Source organism: Labrus mixtus, chromosome 12 (assembly GCF_963584025.1).
Source record: "Labrus mixtus chromosome 12, fLabMix1.1, whole genome shotgun sequence".
NCBI lineage: Eukaryota > Metazoa > Chordata > Actinopteri > Labriformes > Labridae > Labrus > Labrus mixtus.
The window spans coordinates 12,170,375-12,189,333 of NC_083623.1; the positions used below are offsets into that span (position 1 = coordinate 12,170,375).

Genomic DNA, 18,959 nt, shown 5'->3' on the forward strand with positions numbered 1-18,959 from the left:
AAGCTGCCGGATTTAAAGCGTCCAGGGAAAGCAGTCTGACTCATGCATGTCATGCTCACAGAGAGAGAGATTACACAAACAGGAAAAAAAAAAGAGGCTCATCTGCACAGGCTGCATAATCTCAGAGTATAAACTTGTCCTTTGTGTTTAATGTATTTTCATTTCTTTTAATTTCTTCTCAGGGAGCGCTGGTGAGTGCTCTGGCTGATGACAGTGTTCACCTGTGGAACCTGAGGCAGAAGAGACCAGCCATCCTGCACTCCCTTAAATTCAACAAAGAGAGGTGAGGAATGCACCAAAAACAAAAACCTAATAGTGATTCAAGCTCATGTTTTCACTAAGCCCAATATGTCTAGATTCACAAAAAGGTTTGACTACAAAGATACTGTATGTGCATGTACTTTCTAGTGAAGTTCTTGAATTCATTAGCTAAACATACAAAGTGGTAGCAAGGGGGAAACTGCTAGCCTAGCTCTTTATTCTAAAAAACTTGAATAGCTAAATTGAATATCTGTGATTTAAGTGAAGTTATGTACTGTAGCAGTCCAACTTGCAATTCTGTGGCATTGGGTTACTGGATTACTTCTCCGTGACAACAGAATTCTGAGAAGTAACGGCAGCAGGTTCCAGCGCATAACTTTGTGTGAGGCCACAAATCTTTGTTTTTTTTTGTACTGCTGTTGGTGTACGGTGTGAAAGAGCACAACAGGGTTCATATCCGCGTTGGGGCACAGCCATGAAGTGTGCGGCTGCAGTGATGTTTTTATCAGACCTCAACTTTGTAAAAAGCTGTGAACTGTCGTGTCTCTTAGACACTGTACAAGTAGGTGGCGCTATGAGAAATATGCCGTGTTAGAATGCAGATATTATCACAAGGGAACACTTTTCAAATAGGTAAAGTTTGAGGCAGTTTGGACTGAGCAACAGTAACTTCCTGTTTTATGGTGAGACATCAAACTTTGACAATACTACACAGCCTCGTCTTTTGAGTTTTGGACATGAGCTGAAGAAATGTTGATCTCTTTGAGACGGGTTAGATGAACCACATAGAAAGAGCTAATCCAATATTGTAGCTGTAAACCTCAATATGCAATGTGTGAAACACTGAGCAGAAGTCCTTCCGCTACTGATCCGCCATAGTAGGAAGTAACAGAGGCCTACCGGAGGGGAGACAGCAGGAGACAGTAGCGATGGGTAACGTCGGAGCCAGCGGGGCAGAACAGCGCTGTGTGTTATATATGTGAAGCTCCCGCTGTGTGCTCACATGTCAATCGCTTTTGCAACACTGTAACGCAATATGAAACCCCACACTGGGACACACACGCTGTCACGGATGCAATGTGTAAGAACAAAGGCATTATGACGACAGAACTTACAGCGCTGTTGTGGAATCACAATCTGTAAGCTGCTCATGTGTCCACCCTAACCCTACTCTCTTCCTCCTTCTCCTTCTGCTTTTCTTCCACCTCCTTCTACTCTGTCTTTCTCCTCTCCCTTCTCAATGAGGACTTCACACTCGCTCTGGTGCTACATGAACTGCGTCCTTCTGAGCAGGGCTAGTGTCACAGTTTTGCCGCCTGTGTGAACCGTCAGTTTTTCCTCTGATTCTCAAACTGTATGCCAACAGACGGCTTTTCATTTGGCAAATGTGTCTGCACGCCTGCAAATCTGTGCACAGGGCAAAGGAGGTGACAGAGAGGCCGGCTCTCTCTCCCTCCCTCTTTCTCTCTGTCTCTCTGTCTCTCTGTTTGGGTTGGTCTGTAACTGACTCTCGTTATTTGGGTCACTTCTCTGCCTCGGAGGCTTTCCGCACAGTGGGGCACAGGTGTGGACCTACCCAAAACACCTGAAGGTTCACTCGAACAGGTTGTCACACAAAAACACACACACACACATAGAACCACAAAACAGATTGAAGAATACACACAGCAGATATGAAAAGACTGTGAAATTAAAAGGTACAATTCTATAATAAGAAATATTACACTTACAGTTTATCTTCAATAAGGGGAAAAATAGTCTTGATATGTGCTGTATTATAAGTCTTTTATTGTAAAAAAAATAAAAATAAGCATAGTTAATATTATTGCAAAGCAGATTTAATGTAATTTGGATGTTTAACAAAAATTTCTATGTTAAAAGATAGGGATGTAAACATTAATCGTAAAATTGTGATAACCGATTCAAAGGTGTCAAGATTCACATCGGTACTCTCAAAAATGAATCGCAATAATATCATGAGCATCAGCAGCTGTAGAGCAGAGACGGTTGGCGGCAGCAGAGTAAGATTTTGAAATTGAGGTGTGGAAGCATTTTGGCTTCCTCAAGACAAAAAATGAAAGCGGTGAGTAGATAACAGACAAGACAAAAACTGTGTGCAAATATTGCAAGAAGACTGGGAACTATCACTAAACATGACGCAACATTTAATCAACACCACAATGAGAAGCTCCAATCACCTCCCCTTGTTGCGAGAAAAAAACAACATTAAAAGGCCAAACAGCACTGACAAGTGGGTTTGCAGCCCCTAAAGGAATCTTTTTCCGTCATAATTTGTCTACAGTCTCATTTTATAAAATAAATCGTGAGCGAATCGAATCATGAATTGTATCATGAGTTGAGTGAATCGTTACATCTCTATCAAAAGATGTTGTTAAATCTAACTAGAAAGCAGCTAAAGTTGATCATTTAGGTTTTGAGCTGCAGTTGAAAAAATTACCAATTTCAAATTGTCCATGAGTGACCAAGACTGATACTGCTTTAAACTTAAGTATGACTTGAGGGAAACATTTTTTAATCATACTCTATAATAAAAAAGGTTAACCATGGCAACATGGAGAAAAAAACTTAACGGAGATAATTTAAATCCAGCTAGCGACACGTAATACATGCTCTAATAAGAATTAAAAGGATTTAATAATGTCGGTCTGAAAACAGAAAGAATTGACAAAACAAACAAGAAAGAAATCGTTCGAGACTCCAAATTCCAAGTTGAATGATTACTTCAAGGAACTAGGTTTCCACTGTCTCCTCCAAACACAGATGCAATGATTACCAATCAGAGCCAATCATGTCACCGACCAGTGATCTGTCGCTGGGATAAGTGTTTCATGGGTTAAACGTCAGAGCCAATGATCTGAGGCAGTGCTGATGTGACAGACAGGTGACCCGCAGCTGCTTCCAGGGCGCATTGTGTATTTGCGCAGGCGCTCCACTGCCTCTGACATTTAGTAAGCGCTGAGGTCCAATGCAACAACCTGGAGACAACAGAGACTAGTCACAACATTCACTAGTGAAAGGACTGCAATTCATGAGAAGTCAAGATAGGAGAGAGGATGTGCAAAGTGACTCGGGACTTGGGGAAGAGGCTTGGGAGGAAGTGTACTTAAAGAATTTGGGAAAGGAAGGAAAAGGAGAAAAACAAAGTGAAATTGGTAACACGAGCAGGAGGAGGTCTATACGTCCCACTCCTCATTCCCTGTTCTCGTCACATTAAAATTTCAAGAGAACGAATGCTGGCTTTCAGTCCTCATCTATACATAATAAGACGTGGACATTTGGAGGAGAAAATGCAAATGCCGTGCTTGAGCTTCAGGGAGACGGACTCACTAGCTAATCTGAGTATTAGACATCAGTCTGCTAACCTGCACCTGAGGGCTTTGCGGTCTCACAGAATACCAGTAGCTTTTCTCTGTTTAACAACTGGGAATCCGAAAAAAAACCCAGATATTTTCTCTAGCTCGGGTTCTAGTTTCCCTATCACATCCCAAAGACATACTGCTGAACTGAGCTGGTAACTTAATTGCCCGCAAGTGTAACTGTGTTTGTCCTCCATATGTGTTATTTGCAACACAGAGCAGCTGCGGCACAAAGCATTGCATCAGCAGCTGCCTATAGTGCACATGCCAGATGTAAACACACAGAAGAGGCTGTAGAGCACTGCAATGATGATCCAGGAAACGGATGTGACAGAATTGCTGCTTGAGGGGCATTGGCGTGTGCGTATCGAGACCTGGACGCTTTTTGAGTTTACATATAAAATAGCGGCGTCAGGTGCATTGATGCATGTCATACATGGTTGTATGTGTAGCCCTTTTGTCCTGCGACATACTGGCGACATGCCAAGTACTTAATATTCCTGAGGTTTTTGGCACGGCACACCATGCTCAAGACCATGCAGAGGAGTACGCAGGTGTAGTTCTATGCATGTATGCATTCATGTGTGCACAACTAGGACCTAAACAGATTTGCATGTAACAGATTCAATATAATGATTACTTATCTAAGAACGTGCCTGGAACAAGTGTTTGTGTGTTCAATGTAGTTATTTCTTAAAATATGCTAAAACGAATGCTATTTTTTGGCTTTGCAAGTTATTGTAGCAGAAGAAAATCTTGATAGACAGCTATGTTTTTCTTTCTCTTTATCCCACCGGTTCTTATAAAATGCAGGAAGAAAATCACATCTTACATCCCTATACAATTATGTTCACGTGTGTGAGTGGCTCAGCCCTCCATTTTCCAGTTTGATTCACTTCTCCGTAGTCTTCTTCATATATAATACTATTATATTTTCTAAATGGGACCATCAGGTTATTGTTAAACCCATCCTGATTTTTATTTTCCCATAACACGGCTCAGTTAATTGTATTGCATTCAGTTAAGCATTTAAGATGTCCTCTGGCTATTAAGGCTGTAAATATCTCTCTGCTTTGTTTTTTTTGTATATTTAATCAAAGCTATGCACACCTTTGTAGCTAAGATCCAGTCTTTTAAATATAATAATCAAAAGAAATAACCTCCGGTTAATTTCCAAATGGCTTTAGTGTCACTTTAGAGTAAGTATGGATGTCTCAGTGAAGCCATAACATAGTGTAGTTACCTCACTGCAGGGCTGAATTAGTCAGACCTGTAAAACCTTCAACAAACATTAAATATAAAAAGTCTTGGTCACCCACTGCCGCTCTGTCCCACTGTTTATATTGCTCCTTTGTTTTCCCTCTTGCTATTTATTCAGTGCTTGACTTTACCTTGTCAGGGTGTAGAGGACAAGGCAGCCATTTCCTGCATGAACAAAAGGACAGTCACCCAACCAGAACTGCCACAGCAGCTTCTTAACAAGGGGCAACAGAATGAAAAGAAACAACAAGTTAAACACTAAACTACCCTGAATACTTATACAAAAATGAATTAACATGTTGGCTGTATTATTACAAAGGCATATTTCAAAGCTACATGGATCATTAATTATCTCGCTATAGCCTCGAGTTGGTTAGCTTAGCATAAAGACTGGAAGGAGTTAGAGGGAAACAGCTTATTAAATATACTAAAACATCTTGATCTTGGTCATCTTTAATGGGGTTATCCAGTGCAAACGTGTCCATCTAGCTAGCTTTTCATTCTGTAGCTGTTAGCCAACTGGTAAACTTGACAATGATAACGCTGAGGAGTTAGTCCTGAAAGTGCCTGCAATCAACGACCCTTACACAACGGGTCCTTGTTCTTGTATTGTTGTTTGTGTAGGAATTAAAGAAACAAAATACAATGTTTTAGTTGTAAAAAATATTTACAAGGTTGTTTTTTATTTCGCTTTGGAGATACAGCGGGCTAGCTATTCACTGCTTCTAAGCTAGGCTAACCCTGACCTGGACTTAGCATCCTTCTTGGTGCGTTGACGTGAGTTATTTTTACATTTCTCATATTAAGGTAAGAAAGGGTTTTTATTTTGAAATGTTGAACTATAGTTTTATTTGATTGACATTTACATTGTACAGTAATATTGCGAATAGAGTTTACCTTTATGCCAACTAGCATCTCTAGGTTACACTGATAAACTAAATAACATGTATTAGTAATGGCAATAAAAGGATCTTGTTTGGCTCAGAGAAATATTTTTTTCTCCAACTATGTTCTGTGTTTTACCCATTAATCTTCAAATCTCTTTGCTTCCTATCATGGAAGGGCCTATTCCTCTACTCCCAACAGGTCCTTCTGTCCCACCTTCCCGTCTTCATGCACTATCCTTGCTTTCTCCTGATCAGAATTTGACTTGATGGGTGAAAGCAGTGTTGCAGAAAGCCTTCCAGCTTCAGCATCCATTCACATCAGATCACTGGCTCTAGGAGAGAGGAGAGTAGGGAGGAGAGGAGAGGAGGAGTTGAGACAGACTGGGTCTCAGCCAGCGAGCAGTGAGTCAGTCTGTGGGTAGGAGTGCGGGGATGGAGCAAGCGCAAAAAAGAAATCCTGCCGAGTCATTCTGGCGTAGGATGCTCTCGTCACCTCCTGGCCTCACAGGACAGCACTGCAGATGTGGATGCTATCTCCAATGCAGGGTGATGTGATGAGGTATAATAAGAGGGGGGAGTCGGGGTCAATACATATACATTTAGCACACATCAAAGCATGCAACACAAAGGAGACTTGATCTTTCCCTAATGGTTATTATTTATTATATTTTACCCGACTCTTGTGTATTTGATGTACTCAAATCTTTGCTTCAGGGACACACATTATTGAAACTGAAACAGCCTCAATCTAAGGGTTCATCTCTGCAGGAGCGCTGAGAAGCACAGAAACCAAAAATATCAACCATCTAGTTTTTTCACATTAAAGGTGCATCAAGAAACTGATTCAGTTCATTCATAGGGTGAGGTTGAGGAAGGATTTTCTTTCTCTTCAGGCCCATTTTTTTTTGGCTGTATCCCTCGTGGTTTATTATATTTGAATTTAGCTGCTTAAATCTTTCCATCGGAGTCACTTAATATAGATATTAAAATACCCTGAATCTCAGGTTTGATCCCAGAAGGAGTTTCCCTAAAAAAAAGGCACCACAACCTAAAATATCTCAAGTAGATTGTCCATGATGTATAAAGGTAATGTCCATACATGTCTGCATAGTGTATTGGGTAAACTGTACAACTCCTACTGTGTTGGCGTTGTTGCCTCCAGTGTTTGAAGGTGTTTTCTTAATGACGACGAACCCTCTCTGTGCAGTTAAATGCATTTCTTCTTCTTTCCTTCAGTTTTTTGGCTAACATTTATCAAACACTGAAGTCTGCTCTCAGCTGAGAACCCGTAGACACACACACACAAACACACACTGAGGGGTGGGGTTGACACAGATGGACAGACATCCGTCTAATACTTGTATATTGATTGGAAACCTACAGTCTTAAAATGTACAGGAAAAGCGGGCCAAAGCTTGTTAATCCAAACTATTTTATTATACTCAATAATAGAAAAAAAAATCAGACTGTAATAGCTTAACTAGTCCACTGATTGGCCGACAGCCGGTGCGTATGGAAAGATCTGCAATAAGACAGAATGTTAACATAAAAACTGATAGAAGCAACGTTTGTCCTCTTCCTTATCTGGACTTTCACGTACCGTAACCAAAAAATGACTGGTGCTCGATACCATTCCTAGTCCCTTCACTCTTTGATTAAAACTGACTCCTTCACATAGTCTCATGATATCATACATCACTGATCTTTCTAATATGTGTGCGTATTTAAAAAATAATGGTCAGTTTCCTAAAAATCTGACGGCTACTCAACACTTAATGAACCTTTATTTCTCATTGTCATCTGCACACTTTCTTTGTCCCAAATGACCAAATCTAAACAATGCCCAAAGGAATATCTGTCTTTTGTGCTCTGATCCTATTGTACAATAATATTGTACACATTGTATACCAATAATAACATAAACAGCTTTGATTACAATACAGTAATGACACTGATAACATTTAGTTTTCCTTGCCTTTAAAGTAGTACACATACATTGTGTATTGGAACTGAGGAAGTGACACACTCTTCACAGGAAGGAGATCGTATTATTGAAGCACTTTATTTCCTGGTCGAGGGCTGTTTAATAATGTTGTATCACTAGATTAAGGCTTTTTAGATTAAAGTATTCTAACTGGTGTTTTTCTAATATGAGGCAGACAGATTACTCCATCTATAGCGAGCTCCAGCTCTGATGGGAACATCACACAACCACGCATTACAGATGATGATTTTCTAAAGTACCCCTTCTACCCAATTCATTTGCAGTGAACCATGCTCTCATACGTCTAGTCCACAGTGCAGTTAATCTCAGGGCTGTGTGTGTGTGTCTGTGTATGTGTGCGTGTTTGTGTGTTTGTGTGTGTGGCAGGCGTCTGTCATTACTGAGGCAATGTGTTTGGCCCTGAGCCTCCAAGCTGGCAGCTGCCTTTGTGTGTCGTGACCACTTGAAGCTGCAGATTTCACCGGGAGACACGTGCATGCACAACAAGTGTGAACACAACCATACACACACGGTTTCGCCAACAACCGGGTGCCTATTTACACGCACTTAAACACACACGCGAAGAGAAACAGACGCACACCCTCTGTAACTGCAAGCAAATTTGTATAATTATGCCTCTGACACTGCCTCTCAGTCGGCCCTCTTATTCTGCCGCTCAACACTTCAGTCAGCTAGCTCGTGTGTGCACAAAGAGAGATCAAACACATTTATACACAACATACATTAACATGCAATATATACGTACGATGTATTTATCAAAATGTATGCGTGAAGATAAGCTGACTGTATACAGGCACATAAATAAAGATGAAGATAAATGTGTATGCAAACAGTGTTCTGCCAAAAAAAAAAAAGAAACATCTCTACCAGCCCTTATATGCACAGTGGAGGCACATCTGTTTGTGCAGATGGAAAAGGACATTAAACCCAGCAGACAGGCGGCCTACTGGATACGACAACACTACCAGTTGTCATGAAAAGTTATGTAGCTCTTAGTCATCGTGCATTTCAATGATCAACTACCCATATAAGTTAAAGAGCTCTTGGGCTTGGGACTCTGAAAACCAAGTTCATATAGGACTAATGGACTAAACTAATTCTTACTCAAATTAGTGAAATAATCAACAAGCAAACGTATCTGTCGTTGCAAATAGAGGCACTTTTGGCTTGATCTGTTGTTTTATTGTTATCTGAACCCAACTAAAAGACTATCCTCTTGATTTGTAATGAAAAAGTCTTGATTTAAAGGAGATCTATTATACTGACTTAATTATGACAATTAATTATGTCAGTCTGGGACACCTATTGAGTAGCGATGTGAGTTGTGTAGCTCACAAACCTCCTTATGTATCTCATACTGGCTTAAGTAAAGTCCTTCATTTCAGCCACTGTCTGAAACTGTCTTCTTAGCCGGCTCTGTTTGCAGTCCCAGGGAAGTTAGCTCCCTGCGTGCCTGTCCTTGAAAGAGCCCAGAGGTTGTTTATTAAGTCATTCCATAACGATAGAGTTAGGTGGGATAAATGATATATCTGCTGTTATAATGTTTAAAATGTTGCATACTATACCTTTAAATGCAATGCCAGGTATATTTCCTTCTAAAAACACAACAGAAAAATACAACTTTTAACAAAAGCTCCTGTGGGAAGTTTTGAACTGGTTATGAAACAGACTGATATTTAATGCCTCTTTGTGACCTACAAAGGCAAACAAGACCATCAGTAACATGACTGATGATTTTTACATAGTACGATTTAATGTACACGCTGTCAAAACAAAGTGACTTACAGCACCTAGCAGAACAAGCTACGTAGCAAAACACGACGTATGCATGTATGGAACAAGATCAGTCTAAGAAGTAACACTTTCCCCCGTTACTAGGATGAGCAGAGCTGCCAATTTAGACCAGTTTCAAGACATGTTATAGGAGTATCACTACCAAAAATCTGTTTTCCCTTAATTGTCTTTGGAAGATCTGAAAGACAGATGTGTTGGAAGAAAGTCTTCTCCATTTGGAATAGCTACTACTACCAAGATTTACTAAAGTTTTTTCAGTTGTGAAGACTGTGAAACAAGATACTGACATTCATTTCTATGGCATTCATTTTCAGTATTTGTTACAGGGGGAGAAGTATGAAACTCTTCTTGTTTTTCACTGTCACTCTGGGATTGGATAGACACTTGGTAATGGCAGATTTGCAAATTCCGGTATTTGAATTGTAAAGGGAAAGAAAAACATGTTCTTTTTCCTGAAATCTCTTGTGAATGTAAAAATATTTTTGAAGGGTTCCAAGAAAAGTCATGCTGTTCTGAGTCACCTTGCCTGGTCAGATAAGACCAAAAAAAAAAAAACACTGTGCATCTCTCTATCTGATTATCTAGGATATATATTCATGCTATATGTAAATACACCTGAGTGTGTTTGTGTTTTGTATCAGGCATTGTGTGTCTCTACACTGCATTGACGAGATTTATGTCAAGTAGCCCCGATGCCTCTCCTCCTCCTGCACAAAAAAATGAGAATATATCCATGTTTTATAGCAGAGCAGTGGGGCAGAAGGGGATGGTGTGTGTGTGTGTGTGTGTGTGTGTGTGTGTGTGTGTGTGTGTGTGTGTGTGTGTGTGCGTGTGCGCGTGTGCACATGTGGAGCTACTACTCACAATACAACCCTGGAGCAACCCTGTGAGATAAACTCACAGAGAGGGGAAGGGAGGGTGGTGGAGGGGAGGGATCGAGGCGGCTTTACAAGCTTTCGAAGCATTAATACACAGAGGGAGCACACTGAAAGTCACTGCAAGGACGTGTTTACACAGAGCATTCCTACTGGCTAATGTATTGTATTTGTATGTTTGGAGACAAAGGAAATTACAATATGGTCTCCCTATGTTGACATTTACTATGTTCATGTCATTCAGAGACAAGGTTGAAACCTGATTAAATTCAGAAAAGTGAAGAGATGGTGAAAAGAGGTTATAGTCTTTTTTTTTTTTTCTAGCACAGAGCCTGGTTGTAAAATTAGTGACAGTTTTATTAATTCAACTCCGACAAGATACCACTTGATGGGATTACAAGGAAAGAACTCATTCCATTTTATCTCAGTGTAATATTTTCTTGACATACCATTCTACATCTGCTTAATCCCTCCTTGACAGCAGCTCAAATATCCCACTTGTTGTGCAGACTAATTCCATTGTTAAATACGAGGAAAATCTCCGGCTAAACAGTGGAAAGTACTCCAGCGTGTCCTCCCTTTTAAAAAAAAAATAAAAAAAATGTGGACAAAGACGATAAAGCTGTCAAAAGACAACTTAATTTTCTCCGCCTACATGGTCCGGTGATGAAGCAGGTACTTTTGTATTCTCGGCACGGGCCCCCTGAAGTCCACAGGTGTACGAATAAAAAATCTGAAGTATCACTCAAGGAGCTGGACGACCTTGAAATATTAGCAAGCCTCAGATTACCAAGGTCGTGCACATTACTATTCCTCAGATGGATTGGGGGGTTGAGTCAGAGGATGGATGAAAGAACAAAATGATGAAAAAGGGATGAGGAGATGAATGGAGAGCTGGAGTTGAGTTTAATGAGAGGTTAGAAGCCCGTCCCTCCTTAAGTCTGATGGATGGATGAAAGGAGGAGGTGAGGGAGCAGTGATGAAAACAGGGAAATTATTGGAAGCTGCATCCTTTAATTTTTGGGAGGGAAGTGGTTGAATGAGTGGCTCTAAAATCGTGCTGGCTTGAGACCGCTTTGACCTGGATAAGTGGTAAATAACCCCCTCCAAGTTTTGTGCAATGATGCCGGGGGATTTCTCCAGTCTCTCGGCTGTCTCTTTTTCTTTTCTTTTCTTTTCTTTGTCCTTTCTTTTAACTCTCGTCTTGTTTTCTTTCTTTTCACAGAATAACTTTTTGCCACCTGCCCTTCCAGAGTAAATGGCTGTACATCGGCACAGAACGAGGGAACATCCACATCGTCAACGTGGAGTCCTTTACGCTCTCAGGCTACGTTATCATGTGGAACAAAGCCATTGAACTGTGAGTGTTATTGCTTCTTAATGTCCTCAATTTTCCCTGCATTCTTCTCTTCTCTACTTTTTCTTCCACCGAGGCACAATTCTTGCACACTAGTTTCTGGAAGAGTCTTCTAAAGGAAATCACTGAAAATAGATGATTGGACGATTTGGGAATCAACTCAATTCAAATTAGGATATAAAGCACCTGCCATGCAAACATGTAGCCTAATACCATCCACATAGGTACAGAGTGACAGACAATTCAATACTTAAATTGACCATATTAGATAGAATTTGAGTGAAAAATTTAATCAGTAAAAGCTAAAAAATGTTATGAATAGAACTGGAAATCTTACTGAAACCTAAAGTGATGTCTTTATTATTCATGCAACTAGTTCTAGAAACCCCCCCCCCCCCCCCCCCCCTTTGTACACTCGAGGACTAAAACAACCTTTAAGATTTATTAAAGATGTTCTCGGACTCTCAGGAAACACACAAGGCATTTATACAGCAGTCTAACCCATCTACTTTCTTCTTATCCTTTTCTTCTTCTTTAAAAATATATACTGTCATATGATGTGAAGCAATTCACTTCGTCTTGTTGACCCTGTCTGTTTCTTTGTTGTATGGATTATTTGTTATAAAACAAATAAAGACAAAAAAAAAATCACTGCTAATCCCAGCCGATTGCCACGTCTGAAACTGATGTTTCATTCATTACTTCTGTCTCTCTTCATTTCTGTTTTTCAAACGTGCGATGTGATTTGATCAGGCGTCAATCTCCGGTGTTGAAAAATGAAGCTGATGCGGAAGTGCAAAATCCTACAGTTCCTCGAGTGTCCACTTGAGGCCGGCCGCAGAAGCAGTGGAAAGTCACATAAACACCCTATTAAAAAAAACAACATGTTTTATAGCAGAACTTAAGATGTGTACAGCCTGGTTCAAAAAACTAAACTAGGTCTTATTAGCTCATGTTTTTATCGGCACACACTGTACGGAGGTTGCATTTTTTTTATTATTCATCCGTTTTGATTTTATGAAGGATAAGCGTTATTCACAATAAGCTGCATAGCTGACCTGTTTGACAGGAGGATGCAGTGTAGCAGTTTGTCAAGGTGCTTAAAACCCACCTCAGCTCCAGTTCTCAGCCGGTCGTTAGGTTGACTAAAAGTTAGGGTGAGGCAGCATTTCCAGCTAGGGGAGCTCCATCGGTGGGACTTCAAAGCCCCCTGTAGAAACATATGGGTGACATCACTCAGGCTTTGTCCCTTAACATTTATAGTCTATGAATTTGATGTATTGAAATTGTTGTTAGTCGTCCTTGGTCTCTCCCAGAGACGATTTTTAGTCTTCAACACTGCCAACATTTTCTTTCACGTTTGACCATGAAAACTCTCGGTCAAACGTGAAAAAGATTTTCCAACGGGGGGCTTCTTCTGCCCAGGACTAAACCTCTTCTCTGAATCAGCTGTTAGCTATACTAGCTTGCCAGCATTAAATTGATACACCAGAACAGATACATAGGCTACCAATGGCGCCACCCGTGCGTGCCACTTCATTTGCCACTGATTTTTAAGTTTAAAAAACTATAAAAATGTTGAAAATCAATGAATAAGAAATCACTAAAAATAAAAAAAACAATCCAATAGTCGCATTGGGGATGAAGCTAGTTAAAAAAAAAAAGAAGCTAGTCATGAAAAAAAAGGTGGTCATAAAAGATAGGGCTCTAATTTCATTGTAAATACCAAAAGGCTGTGTTCCACAAAGTCACATCTCCACTGACGCTCTGACTTTATTGACTCACCTTGCAGCACTTGAGTTAAGGGATGCAGTGTAATCAGCATTTTCCCTTTTTAAAGGTTATTGTAGCTTAAACATAATGAGATCAGAAGGACTCATTAGTCAGTCTATCATTTCCAGGCACCGTATCAGACTCCAGGTATAGTGAGTGACCTGTCTCTTTGCTGTTTCGATGGATCTGTCTGCTTGACAGGCTCCATTTTGGCTCCCCGCTGTAGAGACTTAAATTATTCACCAGAGCGTTTTGCTTCACGCTTTTCCCCCTCATCCCCTTCTGTGCACTGTGTGTGTGTGAGTGTGAGTGTTTATGTGTGTGTGAGAAGGGGGGGGAAAGATGAGGACAGGACATAGGAGAGAGGGAGGGGGTGGAACAGGTGTCTGCAGAGATCAGTGTTCGGTACACACAGACGTCTCATCTCGTCGACAGGGCTGCAGGGAGGAAAAGGCGAGAGTGAGCGACGGGAGAGAGGGGAGGAAGAAGGGGGGGGGGGGGAGTGTATGACAGAGGAGATGGGAGTGGAATAGATGAGACAGGGCTTTTGCCTGGGGGAGAGGACTCGCAGAGTGATGGAGGAGAAGAACGGAGTGGTGACAGAGGGATAAATGCAGGTAACAGAGGGCAGAGCAGAAGAGACGAGTCATGCAGATAATTGAGAATAGAGATGTGAGAGGAAAAAGGTTTCCAATTAAAGAAAAAAAAGGGCAGAAGAGGAAGGAAAGGAGGGGTGATAATGATGAGATAGAGGAGAGATGTGGGTGATAAGATAGAGACATATATACCTGGGGTTCTTCTTCACTAAAGGGCAAGCGATTTACTATTCTTTATTTAACTTTATTCTCCTTCCTTTCTCCTTCACCTTTACAGTAACTTTCCTTCCTCGTCACCATCACCATCTTTCATCTTGGTCCATGAAAACGTGCTTTCTAGTACAGCTCTGTATTCTAAAAATAGTCGCTGATTGAAAAAAAAAAAAAAGGTTCACTATTATTTGATAAGAAAAGCTGCTTGGGAATAGTAATTCAAAAAAAAAACCTGCAGTTCTTGAAATAATGGACTCCATTTGTTTAGTGATTTTTATCCAAAGTTCACGCACTCTGTAATAACCAAGGGCGTAGGTTTCACATCAGTATTGGTAGGGACGCATGTACTGTGTGTACTTGAGGAGGAGGAAAAGGTTTTTCTCCAAGAAACTTTGAGCATAAACTTTTCTACCAGTTTATCATGAAGTGTAATGATGCCGTGCAGAAATGAAAGACAGAAAGATGGTTTACTTCTTCAGTTACACTGCACTCCAACCTTAACAAGTTAGAGTTAGGAATGATCCAGATTAGCTGTGAAAAGCTTACTCTGAACGAGACGTTAAAAAAAACTTTGCGAGACTTGGCCAGAACCTGACCAGGTTTAAGAGCAAAGCACGGAGCAAAGTTTTACAAAATGCCCAGAAGCTAATGGTGCATTCATGTGGTGTCGGACACATCGGAAAAATTAGTTGTAAAATCCGCATGAAAACCCGCTCAAGTTGGGACAACACCTCAGAAACTTGGAAAAGAATCAGGTGCCCGACTGGCCGACTTGACGTCAGAATGGTAATCACATGAGGGGCAAAATATGTTTTGTTAATATTAACACACTTTTTATTAATTGCACTTTTGGCTCAAATATAACTTTTAAAAGTTATATTCCACAGATCTTCTTCGTAGCATTAACGCTTTTTTTTTTGCTGTTGTTACAACATTCCGACTTTCCGAACTGAAATCATGTGAACACACTGAAGTCGGAGGAACGACTTCCCAACTTGGAAACTTGGACCGACGCAGAAGCACATGAATGCAGCATTACCCCACATTTACCTGCAACTGCAAACAGAGCTGGCCAATCAGAGGAAAGTGGACACATGGGGATGGGGTGGGCCTTAAAGAGACAGCAACTGAAATGAACAGGTTCAGGCAGGGGTTTTAATGATGCCAGTATAAGATAAATAAAGAGGTTTTCAATCTACACATCTTGCAGCGTTACTTAATAGATGTCCCAGACTGACATCATTAATTGTGAAAGTGTATAGATCTCTTTTAAATGAATTTCAAATGTCTAAAATAATGTGATTTAAATTTAAGGGAGAGGCATTAGTTTGAGTGTGAAACCTTTATTATAATCCAGAAAATATAAGTTCATGTTTCAATTTTATTTTCTATTTTCTGGTTTGAAGATACAATCACCTTGACTACATCAACCTTGACCTCTGAGCGGAGGTTGCTTAAAGGTGCTTCAGTCCTTTCAACAAATAATGGAGTTCATTGAGGATTAAGAAATACAATCTAATGCAGTTAAGCAATAAACAAAAGGTCACACATTCTGTAAATGGAATTCTAAATTGAGTCAATAACTAATCCCCCTTCATCATATATTTAGCAGGAGCAGTGAACTCACCAGGTTTAGTCCAAGATGATGGAAGGCTGGTTTTTGTGACAAACAATATAATATAGTTTCCCCTGCATCATTTCTTCCATTTTCCCATTCCTATACTCTTCCCTGCCTTCGGTCATCTCCACTTCCTCAACCCAACCCAACATGAATTGCATTCATCAGAATATATAATACAAAATTCAAATTCCGCAGCTCTGCATATAAGTTTGCAGATATGAAGTTACCAAATTTCTCACACCAGCATCTTGTGGGATACTACGCAGGGAAGATGGCAGCAGTGCCAGATATTGATTCTCTAATTTGTTCGAAAGGCTCTCAGATATGTGTATCTGTCAGTGTGTGTGTGTGTGTGTGTGTGTGTGTGTGTGTGTGTGTGTGTGTGTGTGTGTGTGTGTGTGTGTGTGTGTGTGTGTGTGTGTGTGTGTCTGTGGTTTTGCTTTGATGCGGATCAGAGAGGTGTGAGGTGGATCTCTTGTTCTCTTGTCTCGGTGCCAGCTGTGGGGTTGATGGAGGTGGAGCTATACATACAAAAGCTGAAGTACCTCTCCCATTGTTTTCTTCTTCTTCTGATGCTGCCATCAGACAGCGATAGCTCTTTATTTGATAAACTGGAATTATAGATGTCACTATGTGTAACAATTTAAAAAACAAAAATGTATCAAGTGAATATGGCAAACAATTTTGGGCTGCACTTGCTTGAATCAGTGGATTTACTGCTCTTTCCCATTTATAAAAAAAATCTTAGATGGACATTTTTTGTGAGGGTTAAAATTTTAGTCTGACGAGATGATTAATATGGAGATATCAGTTTGAGTAAATACGGTTTGATTGGACTTTCAGACCTGAATTTCCATCTCGCTCATACATTAGTGGCTGGAGTTGTGTAGGAGTTCTCTACTTTAGTCCCTTTGATACCATCATTACTTCATCAAAATGATGATGTAAGGTGTCTTGCTGAGTGACAACAAAATCAGATTGTAGACAAATATGGATGAGAGATGTTATGTACAGTGAGGTTTGTTGTGTTAATGCAAGCAACGTATTGTAAAGGAAAATAGAAGCAAAATAGTAATAGTAAATGCGGGTAAAATATGAGCAAAATCTAAGCGAGAAAAGTTTGCAGGTTAAGGCACAGTAGAGAGGAAGCTGAGCAGCTGAGGCTGCAGCTTTTTGATCATATTGGATTCAATACTCCACATCAGGGTGTTCACTTCAACCAGGCTCCTCCTTCAGCTGAAGGACAACATTTAGATTACAATGGGTGCAGCATGCAAACTCCAGCAATCTAGGCAGGGGCTGTCACATCAACTACAGCGCATATAGTCCCATTGAAAACATTATTAAAGAAAGATTTGATTTCATTCTCTTCCTGTTTCACTTCTGTTCTGCTGTGATTGCTGTTATGAGGCTTGGCTATGGAGTGCACTGGGGTCATCACCCCTCAGGCCCTGCTATTTGGAGACAGGCTGCAGTCAATGTGCCAGAGGCCCCCGGGCCTGGACTGGCCCTGTGCTCCGTGTGTCTGTGTGACTCACACCTCTGTTCCAAAGCTACTGTACTGGAAAGACTATTGGACATGTTCTACAGTACATAACTAAGAGCACAGCACAGGAGTTCGGTTAGTGCTGTGGGCAATAAGGACATTACAGTAAGGCATGTGAATCTGTGTTTCCATGCATAATTTGTTCGCATTAATGCACTTTATATGCAGGAGTGTTTATGTTTTCGTACCTGGCAGGCGTCAGTGTTCGTGTTTGATTTGATTTAGCGAGATGGTCGCTGGGTACAAACAGCCACAGAGAAGTGGGACAGGAATGGTAAAATGTTAACAGCCTCCTATGTGACATATAGTTCACTTGAACATATTTGCCTAAGGTCTCTTACGTCCTCTATCATTTTCTTCCACTAAAGACCCTGAAGCTGTGGTTAAAACTTGTTTGGATATTTCATGCATCCATGTACGTATGTTTCCTGGGTTCTGTGGTTTTCTATTCAGTTAAGTGAGGACCTTAACTGGCACTGCAGTGTGTTGCTGAGGAAGAATCATAGCCTCTGGTATCTTCAAGCCATTTAATATGGATCTAGGACCCCCTGTTTCCAGGTATAAGCACCCTACAGTGACCTTTCCTGCGGGGAAGAAGCTTTCATGTAACACCTCATGTAATTAAAGATGGAAATTACAGATCAGTGAGCTAATTCAGAGACATTTTGTTCAGAACAGTGCATTAATAATACATATCTGTGAGCTATCATGACTCTGCTCAAAAGGTTCTGCCTCTGCCTTTCCTTTCATTCTAGAAATGTTCAGATAAGTCCGTTGCTTGATCTGTTTCAGTTGATTTAAATTAAAAACCAATGCCAATACACTTCTTGTGCAAGTAAATTGTGCAGAAAACACTTAGTGTGTTATAAAATGATTATTTTACATATTGCCATAAGACGGTTGAGAAGATCATTATCAATCTAGTAGCTGTCCTATAAATCTAAAGCTACAGTACACCAGGGAGATAAGCTAAGGTTAGCATAGAGACAGGAACGGGTGAAACGGCTAGCCTAGCTCTTTATAAATGGCTAAAATTCATCTTAACAGCGCCCTCAAACCATTAGCAGATAATTGATTTCCAGCCAGGCTAGCGATTTCCCACTGTTCTCAATTTTGGCGCTCCAAGCTAGCTAGCTTTAGTTATTGCCTGGTAAAGAAAGATTGCAACCGAGGATCAATATCACTTAAAATCTGTCAAATAAAAATGATGCTACAGAAAAAGAAATGAGAAGCTTAGCAGAGCTAGCATACAGCCAGGAAGCAGGTGAAAACAGCTAGCCTGGCTCACTCTAATGGTTAAAAATGTAATCAACAGAACATCGAGTTAACTTGTTATTTCATGCCAGGCAGTTGTTGCCCACTGTTCCCAACCATTCTGCTCAACTAAGCTAATA

At 40.5% G+C, this 18,959-nt stretch overlaps 1 protein-coding gene across 3 annotated transcripts in view; it reads left to right on the top strand.

Moving 5' to 3' along the window:
- Positions 1-18,959, top strand: part of stxbp5a (syntaxin binding protein 5a (tomosyn)) — a 107,610-nt gene that overhangs the window by 39,682 nt on the left and 48,969 nt on the right. For all 3 annotated transcript variants that reach the window (XM_061052017.1, XM_061052018.1, XM_061052019.1), the window contains exons 4-5: positions 183-283; positions 11,685-11,819. In XM_061052017.1, the coding sequence (XP_060908000.1) occupies positions 183-283; positions 11,685-11,819 (236 nt within the window). The remainder of the gene's footprint in view (positions 1-182; positions 284-11,684; positions 11,820-18,959) is intronic.